General features: G+C 43.3%; 1 protein-coding gene across 2 annotated transcripts in view; it reads right to left on the bottom strand.

The window, feature by feature from the left end:
* Positions 1-14,668, bottom strand: part of GFPT1 (glutamine--fructose-6-phosphate transaminase 1) — a 74,475-nt gene extending 59,807 nt beyond the window's left edge. The window contains exon 1 of one of the 2 annotated variants that reach the window (XM_068274805.1): positions 14,515-14,668. In XM_068274805.1, coding sequence (XP_068130906.1) covers positions 14,515-14,521 — 7 coding nt within the window. In that variant the 5' untranslated portion in view covers positions 14,522-14,668. The remainder of the gene's footprint in view (positions 1-14,514) is intronic. The other variant, XM_068274806.1, reaches the window with a different exon arrangement.
* Between the last annotated feature and the right edge of the window lie 6,038 nt (positions 14,669-20,706).

Below are 20,706 nucleotides of genomic sequence, written 5' to 3'. Positions count from 1 at the left end.
GTGTCCTCCGGTTCCCCGCCGCGACTTAGCTTACTTTTCGTTGGCAACATGTACTCTTCTTCGCCTTCCCCGCCGTAAAACGTATTGTGCCTGTGCATAATGTGCTTGACACTGGGGAAGGCGAATAAGAGGACGCGTTGCGGGGGCCGAAAACGGAACTAAGCCGCGGTGGCTGACCGGAGGACACTCGAGGAGCTGCGAGGGCACAGGATGGCTGCAGGGGGCTTGGGGAAGCCCCACGTGAGTTAAACGTTTTTCCCTTCACAGTTAAGGTTCGCTTTAAGACTCTAATGTTATATTTATCATTAGTACTACAGATACAATTAACTATCTCATTGTTTTTTTCACTTCAGGTTTGCTTTACATCTGTTCTTGTCTCAAACATGAGCTTTGGGAAACTTAACATGCTTCAAATGAGTACAGTACAAGCTTTCAAAACAGCTGAGGGAGGCTGAAGTCATGCTTGCTGTGATGTGTGTATTAATGCAAGTCTTTAGTTTAGAAGAGAAGGGAAATATAAATAAAGTTCAGTAACTCATCAGCCAATCAGATTTTGGCTTTGAAAGATTTTAGTGCTGTAAGGCTGATGGAATGGGATTTCACATCAACAGCCATGAGTTTGGGAACATTACATGCTGTTCTTTGTTAAATTGCAGGAAAATAACATCAGCATCTACACGGCTTATGAAACAACAGCATGATCCAGCTGCAGATCTGTGAATGTGCAGGCATCCATCTCAAGATGTGAGGTTTATTCACTGCAATTCCCAGGGGGACAGCTTCTTAATCACGTCCTTCACACAATGGCTCATTCTCAACATTACTACTCCAGTCACTTATTCATCCTGAGCAATTACAGAGCTGCTTCTAGAAGCAAAGGGTCATTATGTCTGTACATTCTAATGGTTTATTCCATATACCCTGACCATACACAGGAGATGATAATCTGACCAATCTGATTGTATAGCCAAATCTTGCTTTCATATAACGACTTCAGACAGCTCACGTCGCTCCTCCCAGGATGCTCTGCAGTGTGCAAGTTGCCCCTCCCACATAGCCATAAAATGGAGCTACTGTGCAGCAACTGCTCTGGTCCGTGTCTGAAGCTGGACCAAAAATCATCATGAGATAGTCACGTCTGCTCATTGTGAAATCTTCCCTCTCCCCAATATACATTCTTAAATGTATCACTGGTGGTGATGTCTTTAGTTCTGCCAGGCGATCAATACGGAATGTTCGTTCCCGAGAGTTCTATGCACAGAGGGAGATACTGGTTGCTTGGCAGCTGGAAAAAAAACTGTTATTCCCCACAATGCAATGCGGTTCACACACCGCAAACTGTCAGGACCACAGTCATGACATCACACTGTGGGAGGGGCTTCACCACAATATCAGCCACACAGACTCTCCCCCCCCCCCCCCCCTTCAATTATCTTATTATTATAAGAAAGGGTAAAGATTTCTCATGGGAAAGGGAGTCTCAGCTGCTGACTGGAATTAAGTTAAATCCTGGGTTAAAGTTTTTGTTTTAACAGCCTATTAACTTGTTATCATAAAATTCTGCAACTGTAGCTTGAAAGCCTCTGCACCTATATAGGATCCTGTCTCCATGGAGAAGGTCATAGACTGTTGATGGACTAAAATGGATGGACTCTACCGGACTATCTGCTGTGTCTGTTCTAAATCCTTGTGCACATGCTAGATGGTTCTCAGCTCAAGCGGCCGTTAACTCATCTCTGCCATGAATCTAGCGGGTTAAAAGCGGTGCCGAATACCCTCAATGTGTCAGTGAGAGATTAGCCTGCCAGACCATGACAGCTAAGAGCACAGTTCTTCTACTCACCCCACACGCTCCATGACGGTCCTCCTAACCCCTACATAGCAACAGAACACATCATTGGCCTACAGTCTAGCAATGTATCTATACAGAACTTGGCCTTGAACTATCGCCCGAGAGAACGAAACCAAATCCCTGCGGACAACAGTCCATGCAGCTGTGTACGATGCTAAAGGGTACCATGGCCATCTAAAACAGCCAATCTCAGGCCCTTCTGCTGATCATTCCCTACAAGGAAAGTCATCACTTCCAGACAGAAAGCTCTCCAACATGTACATTATATGGAGCACTCCTAGTTACAGCCCACCTGACAAATTAAGCTGGTCAAAGGTTTCTTTGTATTGCCCAGCTTGTAATTTGCATTTAGTGGCCTTTCAACAGCCTCCCACAGCAGCTTGCTGTATACTTCCCTGTACTGAAATCTCAAGTGTAACAGTAATCCTTGTCTTCTGGGCAGAGTTCAGCTCTACACCTGTAGTACTAGCCCAGGTACATAAAATAAAGAGAAATATCTCTGCAGTGACACATTGCACAAGGTTTCCCTGGGCCATAAACAGGTGCGTCAAGTAAATACAAACCAAGCTAAAGACGTCCGAATTCCTTCTCGAAATAGCTCTGAACATAACACTTGCGACCAGTGACGTAACTAGCTTTCATGGGTCCCTCCAGCAAAACTTCGCTGGGCCCCCATTCCCTTACCTCCCCTTGGCATACTTCACAGCCTGGGGGCCCATCTTACAAGGGTCATAAAACAAGTGTGGCCATCATGATCTACACACCCATAACAGGTGCAGCCACAAAATAACCTGATCTGGAGGATGATTCCGTTTCTGAAGAAGGGAAAAGTAGGAGTTGAGGGGCCCCAACCTCTCTGGGCCCCCCTGCAGGGGCTGCTCCCCTATAATGATGCCCCAGCTTGTGACAGTCACCATGTCCGTTTGCACCTGGCCTAGATATCTATCACCCATGGTGTTACAAACACTGCCATTCAGCTGCAGTTTAATTGCACCCTCATGGTGCTGGTAGGCGCAGAGGCAGGGGTGTAACTAATGGAGAGCAGCCCCTTTCGACCGCAGGTGGTCCCAGAGCTGTAAGGGGGCCCAACTACTACTTCACTACCTCCGATAAAGGGGTCCATCCTTCAGATCAAGTGTCTGTAGCTACACTTGTTATGGGCGTGAATGTCCACCTTGGTTTTATGACACTTGGGGCCTCAGGCTGTGAGGGTCACCAGGGGTAAGCAAGGGTAAGGACATGGGGCAAAGCTTTGCTATGGGGCTCCATGCTTTGTAGTTACACCCCTGGGCAAAGGGGTTGCTGAACTGCCCGACAAGAGGGCAGTTCAGCTGTGTCTGAAAGAGACCTCAAAAGGCCTTTTATTGATAAGGTGTGAAAATATCACCTAGTCATTGGGTAAAAACTTTGGAGATAAAGTTTAAAATTATGTACCAGTAAATATTTTAAGTAGCTTAGTACGATATTCAAACCTACATGAATTAAATCTGAGAAGAAAAAAAAAAAAGCAGGTCTGAGTTCCATTTGCAGTAGCAGTTACAACAAGCTGCTTGGAGAGAAAGGCAGCAGTATTCCTTTCCCCATTATCCTAATAAGCTACAATGAGGTTCCTATACCAGCACAAATCCCAACAGTGCGGCACAAATCTACATGCTTCTATGATGAAAGGCAGAAATGGCCCTGAATGGAGCTGATTGATCTCTAAGGCCAGCAGTGTCCAATTACATGCTGAACAAGCTGCGGCTGCGACATGCTACCATACTGGGGAAACAGCGAAAACCTGCAGTAATATACGGTAATGTTATCCGTTGTAAGGCAGACCCTTCCTGATTTATTAGCAAAACACTCACCCTTATCACACAATGTAATATCACACGGACTATAACCAACCCGTGCAATGAGGAAAAGCTTCTAATGCTGGTCGTCACTGAAGGGCATCAGTTTTGCATATTCGCTTTTGTTAACGCTTAAAGCAAGGCCCAACCCAAATAGCCACCTAGCAATCCTCAACTTATACACAAATCTCTATTGGTAAAGTACATATGCATTGTAAAGCACAAGGAAACACTTGCACTTTCCAGTCCAGGGCTGCCCATTAATAAGGAAGTAGGAAGCAGAGCAGTTTCTGACCTGGTAATTACAAGTGATGGTTGTTAGCAAAAAATTGTCTGCTAATTTACATGTAAGCCTGTGCTGCACAAAGGTGCTACAGCCACTGTTGCCATGAATTAATTAATTGTTTGCAGGTTTCTGTTTCCACAATCATCCACTGTAGTGATGGGGATGTCTAGGAGAACACATAGAGAAGCATGTGATTTGTTTGATCAGCTGACAGAATTGCAAAGCTCTGATTTGCTGTGATCACATCCTGCTTTAGCACATTAACATGACAAGCAAATCAGAGACTTAAGGTGGCCATAAATTTGCCAACCCATCAACCATTTGATTCGATCATCATTATCAAATAGGATCAAAATCGGTGCTGCCAATAGCATGCCCGATTGATGATTCAACCAATTTTGGGACAAAATTGGTTGAATGTATTGATCGGACAAGCTGGGAAATCTCAGGTCGATGTGCTCGATTGGGTGCACGGCGGTAATTGCATGAGATAATTGTGAATGATGAACGCAACGAAAACCCACGACCGCTGGCCCCGAATGTGTTATGTACCCCCAAATGCACATGCATTTCTAATTTACCTGTCACACTGTCCCCCGAGTGTCCGCCACACATCTGCATTGGCGCCCCACAAGACTACTGGCATATTGTACGCGGGGCACGTGTCCGACATCACACGTGTACACTGCATGCAATAATACCTATTCCTGAAAGATCTCACACTGAATCAGGAATTTACATATCAATCACCTGACCAAACTGCTCACATGCTGCTTCTCTATGAGTTTTCCTAGCCATGACCATCACTGCTCTCTGTTCCTGGAAACAGCTATGTTATCTTGTTTCCGTCAATTCCCCTGCTCCTCTACTACATTGCCTTTTCCATAGCCCTTTTTGGGTCTCACTGGGAAGATTTAATTCATCAGTCAAATCATGCTTTGTACGGCCCAACTATTATCTTAGGCTCTGTTCATACTGTCAGCGTTTACAGAACGCATATAAATTTAAAGAACCGCAAGTTGAAAAAGGCATGCGTTTTTTCTTGCGTTCAAATGCGTTTTCTATTGCATTTTGCACACACACGTCACACAGGAAACAGAAAAGAATTATGGGAAACGCAGAGGGAAACGTATGCTAAAAACGCAATAGTACGCATTTTTTATACGCATCTATAGACTTTCATCGCGTCCGTTTCTGTGCGTGACGCACAGAACTGCATGCAGCAATGCGGATGAGAAACGTATGCGTCTCATACGCATACATGTGAACGAGGCCATTAGAAAACATTAGTAGCCATTTCTATGCGCAAAGTCTGCCCGTATGCGTTCTGTAAAAATGGCTAGGAACGCACATAGTCTGAACGGGGCCTTAAAGCAGATCCAAGATGAAAAACTAACTATAACAAGTAACTTGTCTATATATATCTTATCTAAAGTTTAGATAGTTTACACAGCAAATCTAGCTGCAAACAGCTTCAACAGTATACGATTCGTTCTTCCTGTGATACAATGAGAGCAGCCATGTTCTGTTTGAGATCATTACACATAGGCAAGCTGCTCTGCATCTCCACCCCTCAGCCTGTGAAAACATCACTCCCCTCTCCTCCTCCCCTCTGCCTCTGAAATACCTGGCTAGTAACTTCCTCCTCCTGCCCAGACTGAGCTCCCATAAGCCCTTGCTACATGGGTCTCAGAGTCCCTAGGCACTGGAGGAGCTGTGGGCAAGGCTTGTTTAGTTTTTAGGGAATTAGGGTATTTATAAAAAAATATATATTTGGCTTAAGGAATGCCCTATAAACTATATAAAAAGGAACACAATTATGCAATGAGTAAAAGTTTCTCGGATCCACTTTAAAGTGTACCCAAGATGAAGAGAGTAAAAACATTGAGGCTAGGTTCACAGTGGGACATTGCGTAGCTGCGTTATAAAGTCTTATAATGCAGCTTACCGCAATGCAATTAAGACTCTATGTGACGTTCACAGTGAGACGTTAGTGTCGCATTGTAACGTGTAGCGTTATGGTAATGCACTGTTACCTGTAAACGCACACATTACCAACTACAGGAAAGCATACTGTTTATTACCTGTATCCTATACTGTACCTACTGTATGTGATGATAATGCAGCATTAATGTGCGTTACCACCTTTTTTTGCATTTCATTGGAATGCTGCGTTGCGACTTTAATGTCACAACACAACGCAATGTGGAACTGTGAACCTAGCCTGATATTTGAGGCTTCCTCCAGCCCTCGGGCTCTCTCGTTGTCCCTCCGGGTCGCTTGGATCATCCGCTAGCTGGCCTGGTAACTCTGCTCAGTCACTCTTCCGTGAGTACTACTACGCAAAACGTTTCTAGGTACGAGAGCGCACATGCGGCCGGGTTGTGCATGCACTACTGAGCAAAGTTATCGAGTCGGCTAGCGGACGATCCAAGTGGCCCGGGTGGGGACACCAAGGGAGCCCACAGCCTGAAGGGGGCTGGAGGAACCTACAGATAAGCATCAATGCTTTTACTACCAATCTTAAATGCTATGAACTGATTATGTAGCTAAGCTCTCATACTATATGGAAGTGGTACATTTTTATTCTGCAATTGGCCAATCATTCCCTGTCCTTTGCTGGATAGTGACTCGTTCCATATTGATTCTGTAGATTAGAATCACAGTCAGGTAATGGCTCAGGACACTCATACACCAACTTGTGCACCACATTGCTTTATTTATTGGATTTATAAAGCACCAACATATTACATTTCTAATTATGACAGGCTATTCGATTTTAAACTAACTACATGGAAACCAATAATGTGACTATTTTTATGACTAGAGAAACACTTATAAATGGCGAGCGCAGTGAACCTACTAGCAGCAGGTGACGCATGGTTATTACCAGACAGTGGCAGCACCGGTCTCATCTCTGAACCACCATAACTACTGCTCAGGTAATATTAATTGCTACAATTACCATTTCTTCAAAGCTTGCCGCAAACAATCTGTACCATGCTTAAATGAGTACAGAATTGAAATGCTTGACAATCACAATGTAAAAACAGCTGTCTGTGGCCAGCTTTATAATCTGCTTTGCTTTTGATAAATCAGTTTCCAAATTTTATCTAATCACAGTTACATGAGCGGTTAGACGATTGTTTTCCTGGCAGCATTCCCACCAAGAAACCACAGATTTAAATGCTTGGAAAATGTAGAAAAACAAAAAAACAAAAACTACAAGTACCATGGTGATCTGTGCAGCAATCAGGTAAAGCACATATGGGCAGTCATTAGCAGCATTTAATGCCATGGTTACTGAGTGGATGAAAAGCATTGTGGGCAATCTCAGAGGCACAGTCTGCACCCAATGCTGGCAGGTTTTCATGTAAGTGTTTGTTGGTTTTCCAGTGTTCTGCTCTGAATTATCACATCCAATGGGCATGATTCACAAAGCTTTTTCACCTGTTTCCCTCTGTTTTCACCTTATCTATGTTACATTTTTAGGCTTCCAAAGAGCAAAAGTCAGCAGTAAAATGGAGCTGCTGACTTTAGGAAAAAGTCTCCCTGTGTAATACAATGTAACTATGGAAAGCTGGATATCATTTTAAAGCTCTCTTTCTCCTCTTTCTGACGACCCCTAAATCGTCACCCTACGCCTTTTAGTTTTCTCTATTTTCGCGATCGTGGGCGCTGCAATTTCAATTGCTAAAATAGCGAAAACTAAAAGGCGTAGGGCGGCGGTTTATATATCATTGGAAAGAGGAGAAAGAGAGCTTTAGAATGATATGCATCTTTCCATAGTTTCTGCACTGCTCGGAGTCCCTTTAAATCTGCTATAGTTAGGCTATAGGAGCCTATCTATAGAAGATATACCAGTAAGTAGTGGGTACTTATATTAAGTCCATTCAGACTGAAAGACCAATCTCCTGGTAACTTTATACTGCAAATTCTCTGGGCACCTTTTCAACATTCATTTACTAAAAGCTCAGAGATTACCAAGAACACCACACTCTGCATATCACACAGAGGACTTCACAAAACTCTCCCTCTCCCAGACAAATGCTTGAAAGACTACCCAAGAAACTCTATACTGTGTTCAAATAAATCAGAGCACTGTCTACACACAGAATAGAATGTCTCCATAGAAACACAACTGCTTGTGCTTTTGCTCATTTCTTTTAAAAGACCCTCAGTCAAAACAAGTATAATAAAACTTGCACAAGGGGTAAACACAATATAACCTAGATAAACAAGAAGCCCTCCAGGAAAGACCCCCTGCAGGACAACAGCAGGAAAAATAGGCAAGTCCAAGAGCCAGAATGAATGTTGATGGGGCCAAGGTGTTGACCTGACTAGTGTTCATCAATCAGTCTACAAACTGACCACAAAGTTGAACTATTTAACACAGGGAAAACCCTGTGAAATGTAACAAGTCCTCAGGTCAGACAACAAACACTAGATCAATAGCAACCTCTCAAAGCTGATGCCTATTAGATAGTGCTGGTGTCATTAAAGTAAAAGGAAATAATTTGGTAAGTATCGTATATACACAGACACTCAAAAGAACCTACAGCAATTGTGGTGTGCAATGGACTCAGTAAAGAAGAGAATGAGGAAAAGTGAGAAAGGTCATTGTGATTGCTAACATAACTTAACCATACATCCTGGCTACCAGGATCTGGATAAGAAACTATCACACCTCCAGGAGCATGACCAATCTACATATACTATCACAAATCCTAGAGAAAATACCACAATCTCTAGGAAGCCTTGTACAGTGTCACTTAAACCGCTAATTACAACACAGTTACCAAGCAGCTCATGGTGACCCAAGACCACAAGTATAGGGGACTAAAAGAGACTGAAAAGCCCTCCTACTGAAAAGCAATGCTTAGTGTGGTATGCCTTCGCAAATTCCTTCTGGGAGGGGGGGGGGGGGGGGGAGAAGGAGTTTACAAAGGTGGCATCGGAACTGGGAAATTTGAAAGGGGTCTGGCCGGCCGTGGAGAGGCCATAATGTATTAATGCAGGGGCACGGGCAGTACATTTACACCGGGGATTTCCATCATGTTTGTGCTTATCGCATGCCGTTACCACCGCGCACCCAATCAAGCAACATGTCCGGACAAAACATTCAACCATTTTCGGCCCCAAATAGGTTGAGTGGTCATCCAGGCAAGCTTTTGGCATCACCAATTTGCATCCAATCCGATAATTATCGAATTGGATGGCTGAGCAGCCGCCAAATTGGTAGATGTATGGGCACCTTTAGATGTACCCACCGTTTGATTGCCTAGGGCCCGATCGATGTTCTTTGTGCATATCTGCACCCTCTACATGTACTCCTACCAAGGGCTAGCTTTAGCAGTGATGAAATGCCTTTTACATTACATACTTTTAGTCAACAAGACTGCTATACGTAAATCAGGGGAGTCGGAGGTATCATAAACCGGAAGAGTTGGAAGATATTTGTACTGACTCCACCGCCCAGTGTGTGTGGCCTTATGCCTGGTACACACCATGCAATTTCCTGTCAGATTTCGGTCAAATTGATAGTTTCCAACAGGTCCGATCATTTTTCTGAAAAGTAAGTGTAAGTGATAGGAAAATCGATCAGAAAAATAATCGGAAATCAGATTGGACCTGTCAGGAATTATCTATTTAGATTATTATTATTATTATTGATTTATAAAGTGTCAATATATTCCATTGCGCTGTACAAAGTAAGAAACGAGCGTGGGGTACATAATAATACAGACAATGGTATACACCAATATACAAAATACAGAATTGGTAACAAAATACATAATCGATACAAAATGCAGATTTAAAACTTCTTGCTATTTAGATTGAAAGCTCGCTAGGGCAAGGCCTATTTGGATTGAAAAAAAAAAGACATATGTCCATCGAGTTAAACCAGAAAACAAAGTACAACACCAGCCTGCTCCCTCACATATCCCTGTTGATCCAGAGGAAGGCGAAAAAACCCTAACAAGGCATGGTTCAATTAGCCCCTAAAGGGAAAAATTCCTTCCCGACTCCAGATGGCAATCAGATAAAATCCCTGGATCAACACCACTGGGCATTACCTAGTAATTGTAGCCATTGATTCCTTATACATTTTATTCATCATGTTACTTTTGTAACCGTCATTACCAATTCTGCATTTTGTATCGATTATGTATTTTGTTACCAATTCTGTATTTTGTATATTGGTGTATACCATTGTCTGTATTATTATGTACCCCACGTTCGTTTCTTACTTTGTACAGCGCCATGGAATATACTGACGCTTTATAAATCAATAATAATCTATTTGTCCCAAAATATGACAGGAAATTGCATAGTGTGTACCAGGCATAAAATTTGTATCAAGTTCATTAGCTAGACCCTAGGCTTGCTGTAATCTATTGTATAGTATCCAAACAAGGTCATAACCATACACAAGTAACATACAAACTAGTCATTGCAAAATGTTACAAAGTGCAGGAGAACAAACAAAATCAGCTGAGAAACTGCCAAACATGAATGTGAATGGCTGGCTTTATTTTCTCTCTCAGAATTCCATCTCTGCAATGTCACTGAAGAATGCCAACTAAATGCCAACAATTCCGTGCTCTTAGGAAAGGGATACATTCAAACCAGCGGTAAAAAACAGCACAAAGAATTTCTAAATATCTCATTAGCTACATACCAGTAACAGTAGAAAGTAAAGTGCATTAATAAAGTCATCAGAGTCATGTGAAAGACAACCTGTAAATTCCATTACCTGTGCGATGTTGGATTACAGGCAGGAAGTGTTTTACAGGTATGTTATGCCACAGATATGCATCATAGCCCTAGGGCTGGTTCACACTGTGCGGCTGTGCTCTGAGTGCCAATCACGAGGGTGTTCTCACTCTCATTTTTAAGAAAATTGAAAATGTGCTGCCTGTACCATTTTAAGATCAATTTTTCCTAAAGAAATGTGCAAAAATACACATTCCCTTAAAAATTGCTTTGCAAAATCACAATCCCTAAGTGCATAGCGATTGCATTTTGTAGTGCAAACTAGGCCCAAGTAGTGCAAAAGAGTCACTGAAAACGTTGACAAAAAAAATGTGAACTTAAAATAGCCACGTACTGTGAGGCCTTTAAAGCGGACCTGAACTCAGAGCTTCCTCTCTGCTCTAAAAGATAAGCAACATCATAATAACATTTAAAGAAAAACATTTCTTTGTTACAGCTGATACAAATCCTGCAATAAATCTGTAGTGTATTTACTTCCTGCTTTCATGGAAGCAAACATATTGTTAACATCCTGCTTACCAATTAGCTCTCTGCCGTGGCAGTCAGTTGACACAGCTGAGGGATCAAATTACAACTTGTGCTTATGAGGGGGAATTATACGGGCTAAACTCTCCAAATACATACAGGGTGCATTTCTCTATTTTTCATCTGTCCTGTGCAAGAGTTCAGGATGACTTTAAGCAATTATATCAAAAGGATTGATAAAGTCATATCATCTCTTGCAATATGAATGCTAACAGGCAGGGCTGTGGAGTCGGAGCAATTTTGGGTACCAGGAGTTGGAGGTTTCATAAACTGAGGAGTCGGATGATTTTTGTACAGACTCCACAGCCCTGGTAACAGGTGGAGCGCTTAGTTTCAATCTGATTTTTCATTCAAAAGACTAAGAAAATAGTGACTCTATTTTGCAGGTGATCCTTTATTCCCTGTTCAGTATTGTATCAGGGAGCAGCGATTGATTTACCACCTCGAGTCACTCAATATTGACCAGACTTCTGTAGAAATCTGATTGATGCAGCAGCAAACTTAAGCGACCCTCCAACCCCTACCACCACCAATAAAAATGTGTTGCTATGATGAATGCCAAAAATATGTTGGGTTCTATTGACTGCTGATCAAAGTGATCTTATCTGCGAGATCATTTTTTTTTTTTTTTTTTTGCTTATGGTCACCCTTACTTCAATTACCAACCTCACCAGTAGAGGTCCTCACATCTTGCACACCTATGCAAATAAATGGTTTGACAAGTACAACAGCCTACTATACATAGAGGCAGCAGAGTCAATCCAAGAGAGCATATTGCTGGGTTTACACCATACAATTTTTTGTTAGATTCTTCTGTTAGATTTTCAGTTAGAATGCATAATTAGTTTATTTTCTGTAGAGACTGGTCATTATCTCTGGTGCATTGTCTTCTGTTTATCTCCTGCTGAGTAGAACAATGCCTAATTGCTCTGCAGATAGATCGTAAGATAGATACATTTCCAACATGTTGAACTTTATCTATCTGGCAGGTAAAGGCCCATACACACGTCGGATTTTTCCGAACGACGGGCCGTTTGAACGTCCCATCGTTCAGACTCAAAATCATCAGTCTTATCACCCGAACGACAGTCTGTACACAAGCCTGATTTGGCGTGCAGACGGCTGAACGACGGGACGTTCAAACGACCCGTCGTTCGGAAAAATCCGACGTGTGTATGGGCCTTAAAGGTAGCCATACACTGGTCGATTTGCCATCAGATTTGACCAACAGCTAGATCCCTCTCTGATCGAATCTGATCAGAGAGTGATCGTATGGCTGCATTTACTGCAAACAGATTGTGAATCGATTTCAGCATGAAACCGATCACAATCTGTGGAGCTGCCGCTGCCCCGCCGCCTGCCCACCAGCTATACATTACCTGATCTGGCCGGCGCGACTCCCCCGGTCTCCGCTGTCTTCTTCTCCGCGCTGGTCTCCAGTTTAAACTTCCGGGACAGGAAGTTCAGTGAAGCTGCAGCCCTGGAGCGAAGAAGACAGTGGAGACCGGGGGAGTCGTGCCGGCCGGAACAGGTAATGTATCTCCGCTGTATTGCGTTGGGCATTCGAACGCCGCTATCGACGCACTCCCGATCCGCCGGCGACCGAGAAAAATCTTCCGCACGGATGGGAATCAACAGGAACGATTGATTTCGGACAGAAATCGATCGTTCTGTCAGCGTTTGCGCGACGATTTCACAGCAGATTCGATCACAGCGATCGAATCTGCTGTATATCGGCAGGAAAAGTTATTAGGAGTATGGGTCCCTTAAATCTAATAGAAAATTGTATGGTGTAAACCCAGCATTACACCTTCACCAAAGGGTTGAATTGTGAGTCAATAAATATATTCCAATGTTATATTTGCAAAATAAGTTAAAAACCGTGAGCATACATTACAGCTGCGTAGGGTTGGGTCTACAGATAGCTAATAAGATGCTAATTTATTACAAGCCAGAATTATTTTCATTTCATTGACCAACTCTACATGTGTCACATCAGCAAATATTAGATGCCATTAACAAGAGCTGTAGCTGAAGAGGCATACCTGCTACAAATCTCTAATCGACTTGCTCTCACACTACACCTATATATTCATTAACATTGAATAGAGTTAAAATTAGCAAATGTCAAGTAGGGAGGTAAGCGGAATTCAACCAAAGCCAAATAGAACCTTACAAAGGATGCTCTGTAGTGACAATCTATTAAGTTACACATTAAATTCTACTTATCCACTGGCCCCACCACAAGAATGTAACAAAAGGGACCAATACTCTCTGCCATCGATTTGGTGATCGTTCAATGTCACTGCCATGGCCACAGGATCTCAAATTCTGTCCCATTCTGTTTATAGTACAAGCAGCCATTCTACTGGATAGTATAGCACCTTATTGTACTTTTGGCCATCGTGTACCTTAGGGGACCCAGCAGGAAATCTCATAGGGAAAAGTTATCCAATCATAGTTTAGGGCGTAGTTTACCACAACCTATCAGAAATCTAGCAATTCAATAGGGTGCCATCCTCCCAATCACTTTAGCTAAATTCCCTTATGGAGTTTTCTGCTGGGTCCCCTATACTAGCCCCTGCTGGGTTCCCTTAAAGTAGAATAATGCTGTAGTTTTTACATGGCCTTGCATGGTTAGGTAGTAGAAGAATCCATGGGTAGCAGCAGTGACATTGAATAATCAGTTACTGAGCAAAGGGCCCCTGTGCCCCCCCCCCCCCCCCCCCCCTTTTCTCTAGTGCCTGACCCTCAAATAGTTGTCTATCAATGTTTACTATCATAAACACTGTAAAAGCACACAAGTGGTAACATCTGAAGCCATTCCATTCATAATCAAGGCATGTAAAACAACCAACAGCATTCATAACATGAGATGAATCTGAAGAATATTCCATTACAGTTCCAATAATATACATAGGGTTTGAATGAATGACTGAATAATCCCAGCAAGGTGCGTGTGAAGGGTGCCCATGGAATGTCATTACTATGGTGAGAAGCATCCCATAAGGAGGCAGTGCAGGTGAAAGATGTTCCTGAGATGTCATGGTCAGCTACTCCAGGGAAATTCCCAGCTTCACCAGGGGACTACAGCACTACCAGAGCCTACAGAGCTGCGGGAGAGCAGAGATAGGCTCAGGGGGAAGCCAAGTGTGTGTGCAACTAAACTGTATGTATGTATGTATGTATGTATGTATGTATGTATGTGCTCACAGGAAGGGGTTGCCAGGAATACTCACCGCACATGCTGCTGACTCTGTGTTCCGGGGTCTAATAGATGTCACTGGCTGCCTTTCACTCAGTCTGCAGCTAATACAATCTCGCTAGCCCTACATAAGGACCACAATATCTGTACCTGACGTCACTAGAACTAGCCTCATTCTCCCCATTGGTCAGCCGCATGCTCGTCAGAGCCGGCGAACCCAACCATTGGGCACTCCCCTCCTCTAACCCCACCCCTCCCGGAGCTTTCACCGGCGGATTGGTGAAGAGAGCGGTGGGTGTCAACTGGTGCTGGCAGGAGTGACGTGGCCGGATCCAACTCTATAGAGCCACCAGGGAAACGGTGACTCCGCAGAGTGGGCGGGGCTGCATTACACGACAACGTCAATGGGCGTAGCCTTCATTTTAACCCATTCACAATTTACCCTCACGATATGGGGAAATCGCTGATAGTAGCGTATGTGGTAAGAGGCTCCTTCATAATGGAGGACTGCGGGGAACTGGACGTGCTGACTACGCTGTAATCTCAGCATAGGCAGAATATAAGCAGACAAACTGTATGAAATGATGATGAGCAGGGTTAGCTAAGGAGCCAGTGGGCCCCAGTGCGAGTTACAGAGGGGCCCACAGGCAGTTTATTTGTATGAGCCATGAAACCTTCCAAGGACATCTGCAGTGTAAAAGGTGCGATCAGAGGAGAGAAACCATTTGTGATGCCACTATTCAATGTAAAATATAGAAGTGATCAATACCAATGAAAAGCATGGATGAAGGAGGGCCCTCAGTGAGCCCCTCTGGTCTAGGGGCCCTGGTGGCGTGCGTGATGTTTGGCTGTGCTTGAGCTGCGCGCAGGGTGAGCTGAATGATGGCTCACCCAGCAGCTGCCTAATACTCCAGCAGCATTAAATACTATTCCCCCTACTAGGGAGATGTAATTTGGGGTCTGGCGATATGCGGGGTGCGCAGCATAGCACTAGTGCTATAGCTGTGGCCAACTTTGCCGCTCGCCAATGAAATTACCTGATTCGCCCCAATGTAGTCGCAACCACTGTATCCCCTGCTATGCCACTGGCCATTTTGGTGCCCCAAACAAGACTGGCCACTAACGATCCAATCTTACCATTTCTATGTAATATAAGGTAACTGCCTGAAGTATCAATTCAGTACATTCACTCAATTTACCCTTATACTCCATAGATTTGGTAAGATTGGATGAAACAGACTGGATCATTAGTGGCCACCATTAGTTTGTTTCGCCCTGCCCCAACAAATCAAAATTAATCAGTTTTTGCTGGAATGACAAATTGATAACTCATGTACAGATATTCTCAAAATAAGTCTACAAAGGATGCATAAATAAATACCGTAAAACTCCTGTTATCCAGAACTCAGGCCTCCTTTCTGCACATTCTTTACCAGTATAATGTACCCATATCCATTGATGGTGCTTGCCAATTTCTTTGGTTTCACTCATGAATCGGGAGGTCTCAACTAACTTGCGTGCCTAAATAGCTACATGCTATTCCGATTTTGACACAATTGTACATGCGAATGCCATTTTGACACAATTGTACATGCGATTCCAATTTGCGAATTTTAATTGGTAGTGCATGCTGTGTTTTTTTCTGTGTTTTTCTTCTTGTTTTGATAGCATCCAGGGAAAATCGGAATCGCAAATCAGATTTGCAGTGGGCCTGAGGGGGAGTAACAGGGGCAGGACTTTTGCGGTTTACTGATCCTCTGGGCACCATCTTCTACGTATCCTGCTTTATGGCGTTTATGGAGCTGCAGGGTGCGTAGAAGATGGCGCCCAGAGGATTGGTAAGTCCTGCTACTGTTCGGGGGGATGTTTAGTGTTAATTTAGTGCTGGTAATAGCATCCAGTACGCACACGTATGCGGCATCAGGCAATCCCTGTCTGTACCGGGAGTCCATGTTATTCCGCTGCCAGTGAGTTGGGCACAGGGTGAGCCAAATGACGACTCACCCTGCTGCTGTTCTAATTCCCCGCAGCGTTAAATACTATTCCCACTCTGAGTTGTAGCAACTCGGAGGGAGATGTCATTTGGGGAATTACCCTTGCACACGATAGTATTAGTGCTATAGCGACGCCCAGTGCCAAAACCACCGACTTCGTGTGACGGACATTGGGGCTCTTACTGTACCCGGCTACATATGCCTCACTAACCCAGACTCATTTAACCCAATTATGAACCACCCCTATAATTGTTATGAGGGGTGTGTAGCCATAGCTCCCAACTGTCCCTTTTGCGAAGGGACAGTCCCTCTTTGGGAACCAAATCTTCCTGTCTCTCTTTCTTCCTCATTTGCCTTGTACAGAGTCTTGTAAAAAAAAAAAAGAAAGAATAAAGTGTATTTCTCTACCAAAAATATGTTAAACTGGCTAAGGCCTGGAACCCACTACAAATCGCTAGCGCAAAGGCTAGCTTTTTTTATTAACGTTTTGCAAGCTATTTCATGAGCGTTTTCCAGCGCTTCTGGGAGCGATTTTAAAAATTGTAAGCTTATTGCCAGTGATTGTGTAGCGATTAGCGATTTTAATTCTGATTGGTCCTTTCAATTTATTGTTTTTTTTTTTTTTTTTTACTGTTTACAGTAATTTAAAATCGCACATAAATTGCTATGTGTAGCAATTCATGAGCGATTTGCCAGCGCTTCAATACTTGACATAGGTGCGCAATTGCTCCTAAACTGCTGCATGTTCTGCGATTGCGATTTTGCTAATCGCAATCGCTACTGTGGAATTTGTTACATTTAATTACATTGACAGAGCGTTTAGGGAAAGCGCTAGCGATTTAAAGCACTGCCTAAACGCTCAAAAAAGTGCTCTAGTGGGTTCCAGCCCGAAAATGTTTCCGCTCCTTTAAACTAATTTATTGCCTAGTTGCAATGTTAATAGGAATGGAAGTAGCAATAGGGGATGCGACTACATTGGGACCTTTGGGCAAATACCTTTATACCCTTCCTTTAGCTGCATATGGCACCCAGTTCAGACTTATGCTAGGTGCACATGATGCAGTTTTCTGACACATTTACTGTCAGATCGATTATTTCCAAAATGTCCGATCGATTTTTAGAACGATTCTTTATAGGGTACCTAGCATTAGGCAGTGGACTAACTGTCATGTTGTTGAGCTTATTTCAGCAGCGTGTCTGAGCACTGCAATGGGTAGCAATGCAGGTGTGTTAAAGTGTACCTGTAGGGAAAAAGTGCCCCTACAGGGTACTTGTCTCTGGTGGGGAATGCCTTTTGATCCTTTAGAGGCTTCCCCTGTCGTCCTCCACCGTCCATTCCAGCGATGGGACACCTGAACGATCGCTTGCACAGTAGCTCTGCTTTTTCCGCCGGAGCCCAAGTGAGTCTGTGCTACTGAGCAGCAGGGCTGTGGAGTCGGGCAATTTTGGGTGCCTGGAGTCGGAGTCGGGAAAAAATGCACCGACTCCGACTCCTAATGAATTTGTAACTGTAATTAAAATAGAAAATATGATAAAATGTTCTATTTCTCAGATAATAGTCATTAAAAATAATGTATATATACAGTATATATACAGTAATAGCTGTGCTTAGTCCACAAAAATGAAATAAACCCATCAAAATGAGTTACTTGTGCTGCTTCAATAAAGCAGTCCCCGTATTTTTAAGGTCAGATATACATATCTGATTGTGACTGTACAGTATATATGATGTGTACACAGGAATCTCTTATATATACTAAATAACATCTATACTGTAAGAATAAAACCTGATGTGTAGCCGTGTCACTAATAGAGATGGTCAATGAGGTGGAAATAATTCTGCATTGATGCTGATTTATGCAAATGTATGCACTCCCTTTGCTGATGAAATCAAATAATTTGATATGTTGTTAAAATTTGGTTTGGCAACTACAAATTAAAGGGTACCTGAGACGGATGAAAAGTAAAGTTTTATACATACCTGGGGCTTCCTCCAGCCCCCTTCAGGCTAACCAGTCCCTCGCTGTCCTCCACCACCCGGATCTTCTGATATGAGTCCTGGTAATTCAGCCAGTCAGCGCTGTCCGGCCGCATGCCGCTCCCACAGCCAGGAACATTCTGCACCTGCGCAATAGTGCTGCACAGGTGTAGTATGCTCCTGGCGGCGGAGTGTGTGCATGCGCACTACGCCTGACTGGCTCAAGTACCTGGACTCATAGCAGAAGATCCAGGTGGTGGAGGACAACGAGGGACTGATTATCCTGAAGGGGGCTGGAGGAAGCCCCAGGTATGTATAAAACTTTAATTTCATCTGTCTCAGGTTTACTTTGTTACACAGTAGTACTATACTCTACATATGCACTCCCCACAGAGCTGCAGGGAATCCACTGAGAATGCTGTGCACATTGAACACAGAGGTGTTGTCTATCACCCATAAACCTGGTTCAGATTGTGCATGAAGAATGTGTAATAGAGGAAGAATCTCCTCATTCCCCTGCAGAGTACCTGCACATCATTCTTACATGTACCCACACTTACATTGCCTAGGGCCTGATAGATGTTCTTTGTTCCGGTTTGTACCTTTTACAAGTACTCTTACCAAGGACTAGTTTTAGTCTATGACTAAAGGGAATAAATATAGCAGTCTCCATATCCTTCTCACTTCAGTTGTCTTTTAAAATTCCTAAGCGTTGGCAGTTAAGAGACAAATTTCATGTTACATACTTTTAATCAACAAATTTGTAATTTGCAAATTAGAGGAGTCGAGGAGTCGGAGTCGGTGGAATCCTAAACTGAGGAGTCGGAGTCGGTGGATTTTTGGACCGACTCCACAGCCCTGCTGAGCAGGCACTGTGCAGCCGCTCTGTAGTGCTCTCAGCACTGGATCGAGCTGGTGGAGGAGGATAGGGGAGCCTCTGCAGGATCCAGATGCTTCTCCCTCCCACATTTTTAACGTCCAGTTCAGGTGAGTATGTGCAAAATTGTGAATATGGGACATAACTAAATTGTGAACTCCAGTCATGAGGGGCACCTTCTTGTTTTGCAAAGCGCTGCTTCCCTCAAGTGTGATTGTGTAAAGGCTCCCATATCTCTGCGCTAGCGCCCAACACAAGGAACTAGTGCTGTAGTATTGGTGTTCAGTATCCATAGAACACACCTTTGATGCAGGCATGATGGTTGGTGCATCTTGAGTGAAGTAAATTATGAGTACTGATAATTGGCTCAGAGGGCTGATTCACAGTACTAGAACTTTTTAAAGGATACCCGAGGTGAGATGTGACATGATGAGATAGACATGATAGATGTGTATGTACAGTGCCTAGCACACAAATGACTATTTTTTTCTTTCTCTGCTTGAAAGAGTTAAACATCGGGAATGTAAGTGGCAGCTCCTGTCTGAGGCAGGACTTAGTCAGACTCCATTGTGGCCCTCACTGATAAGAAACAGTGTTTTTTTTTTCCAGCCGGGTGGCATAAAAAAGTAGCTGGGTGGGGCGAGGTAAGAGAATGCAGAGCAGGAGCTTTTCTGCACAACTCTGCTTACAACAGAAGAGGAGGTGAACTGATAACAGCCGGGTGTTCACCAAAACTAGCCGGGTGGAGCACCCGGCTTAAAGAGCCTGGGAAGAACACTGAGAAATTACAACTATAAAACACTTTCCTTGCAGGAAATGGCTCCTAAGAGCAAGAAAGAGATAAAAGGGTCAGTAGTTCATAGTTTTTAGCTCTGGCATGCTTCAATGAATGTGTCATTGAGCAAAAACAATAAAACAGTAATAACTTAAAAAGTAGATTTAAATAATAAAATAATACTGTGTAATATCTTAAAAAGTAATTTTTAGGAGGAGGAGGATAGATACAATTGTTTATTTCATTAGTTTATCCTCCGGTGTCCTTTAATCGCTAGAGATTTTAAAAGCTCTTGCTAATGCAATGCTATGGGGGATTTTTACTAAATCACCTCGCTTCAGTGTGAACACACACAGGATAACATTAGCAAGAGCTTTTAAAATCACAGCGCTTAGAAATGCTTTTGTAGTGTGAACCAGCCCACACTCTGTGTGAAAAGTCCACAAGCCCATATCTAGTCTGCATAAATGCATTACAGGTGAAAGCAGGGTACTTCCTCTTAAATGTTACAATTTGCTCATCAAAAGCATAAATTGGTGGTTCTTGAGTACTTTATACACTCACGTATAAGCCTAATTTTCACCAGAAAAAAATGTGCTGAA

The sequence above is a fragment of the Hyperolius riggenbachi genome, chromosome 3 (assembly GCF_040937935.1).
Source record: "Hyperolius riggenbachi isolate aHypRig1 chromosome 3, aHypRig1.pri, whole genome shotgun sequence".
Taxonomy (NCBI): domain Eukaryota; kingdom Metazoa; phylum Chordata; class Amphibia; order Anura; family Hyperoliidae; genus Hyperolius; species Hyperolius riggenbachi.
The sequence above is the reverse complement of the archived record's forward strand: the minus strand, read 5'-3'. Positions and strand labels throughout refer to the sequence as shown.